Raw genomic sequence first — 755 nt, forward strand, 5'->3', positions numbered from 1 at the left:
TGATACAGTCTGGTAAGGATGAGTCAAAGTCACTCAGGTCAACTGTGAATCCATTACACTACCCCCATGCTCCGTTGACCCCCAGTGCCAGGTCAGATACATACAAGAAACCTACACACACTGTGAATCCATCACACTGCAGGCTGAGGTCAATTTAGAGAGCTGTGTATTTCAATGCATTTCACTGTACTGTTCACACCTGCTGTATACTGTGCACATGACAAATAACTGTTGATTTGCTCCGTTGACCAATAGAAACAGCCCTGGTTCAGACACATGCCTCCCTCACCCAGGAAACCTGTGGATTCCTTTCTCATCTCAGAGATACCAATATAGGCAATAGAGACCGCAGGGAACACATGCAGTACTATCAAACAGGAACCTTTTTAAGTATCTCTAAACACGATCCTTACCCTGAGCCGTCGTCCGTACACGGTCACCTGTCCTCGGGCCTGCTCCTTACGCTGCCTCCACTCTACCAGGTTGAGGCCGTTGTCGATGGCCAGGGTTACATTCCTCTTGCTGACCGTAGGGTTGACCGTCCCGGCCAGCAGGTGGGGTTCCGTGTGCAGGGACACCTCCATACCGTTGGCCAGCACCAGACGCAGAGAGCCGTCCAGGCCGATGTAGTAACTGTTCCTCACTTGGTCTGGAGAGAAGAGGACAGAGGACAGAGGACAGAGGAGAGAGGACAGAGGACAGAGGACAGAGGAGAGAGGACAGAGCACAGAGGAGAGAGGACAGAGGACAGAGGA

At 51.8% G+C, this 755-nt stretch overlaps 1 protein-coding gene across 1 annotated transcript in view; it reads right to left on the reverse strand.

The window, feature by feature from the left end:
• Positions 1-413: 413 nt before the first annotated feature.
• LOC112079151 (teneurin-4-like) overlaps positions 414-755 on the reverse strand; it is a gene marked incomplete at both ends in the record, with an annotated part of 14,426 nt that continues 14,084 nt past the window's right edge. Inside the window, one exon of the mRNA XM_024145181.1 lies at positions 414-649. Within this exon, the coding sequence (XP_024000949.1) occupies positions 414-649 (236 nt within the window). The remainder of the gene's footprint in view (positions 650-755) is intronic.

This window comes from Salvelinus sp. IW2-2015, unplaced genomic scaffold (assembly GCF_002910315.2).
Source record: "Salvelinus sp. IW2-2015 unplaced genomic scaffold, ASM291031v2 Un_scaffold7038, whole genome shotgun sequence".
Classification (NCBI taxonomy): Eukaryota; Metazoa; Chordata; class Actinopteri; order Salmoniformes; family Salmonidae; genus Salvelinus; species Salvelinus sp. IW2-2015.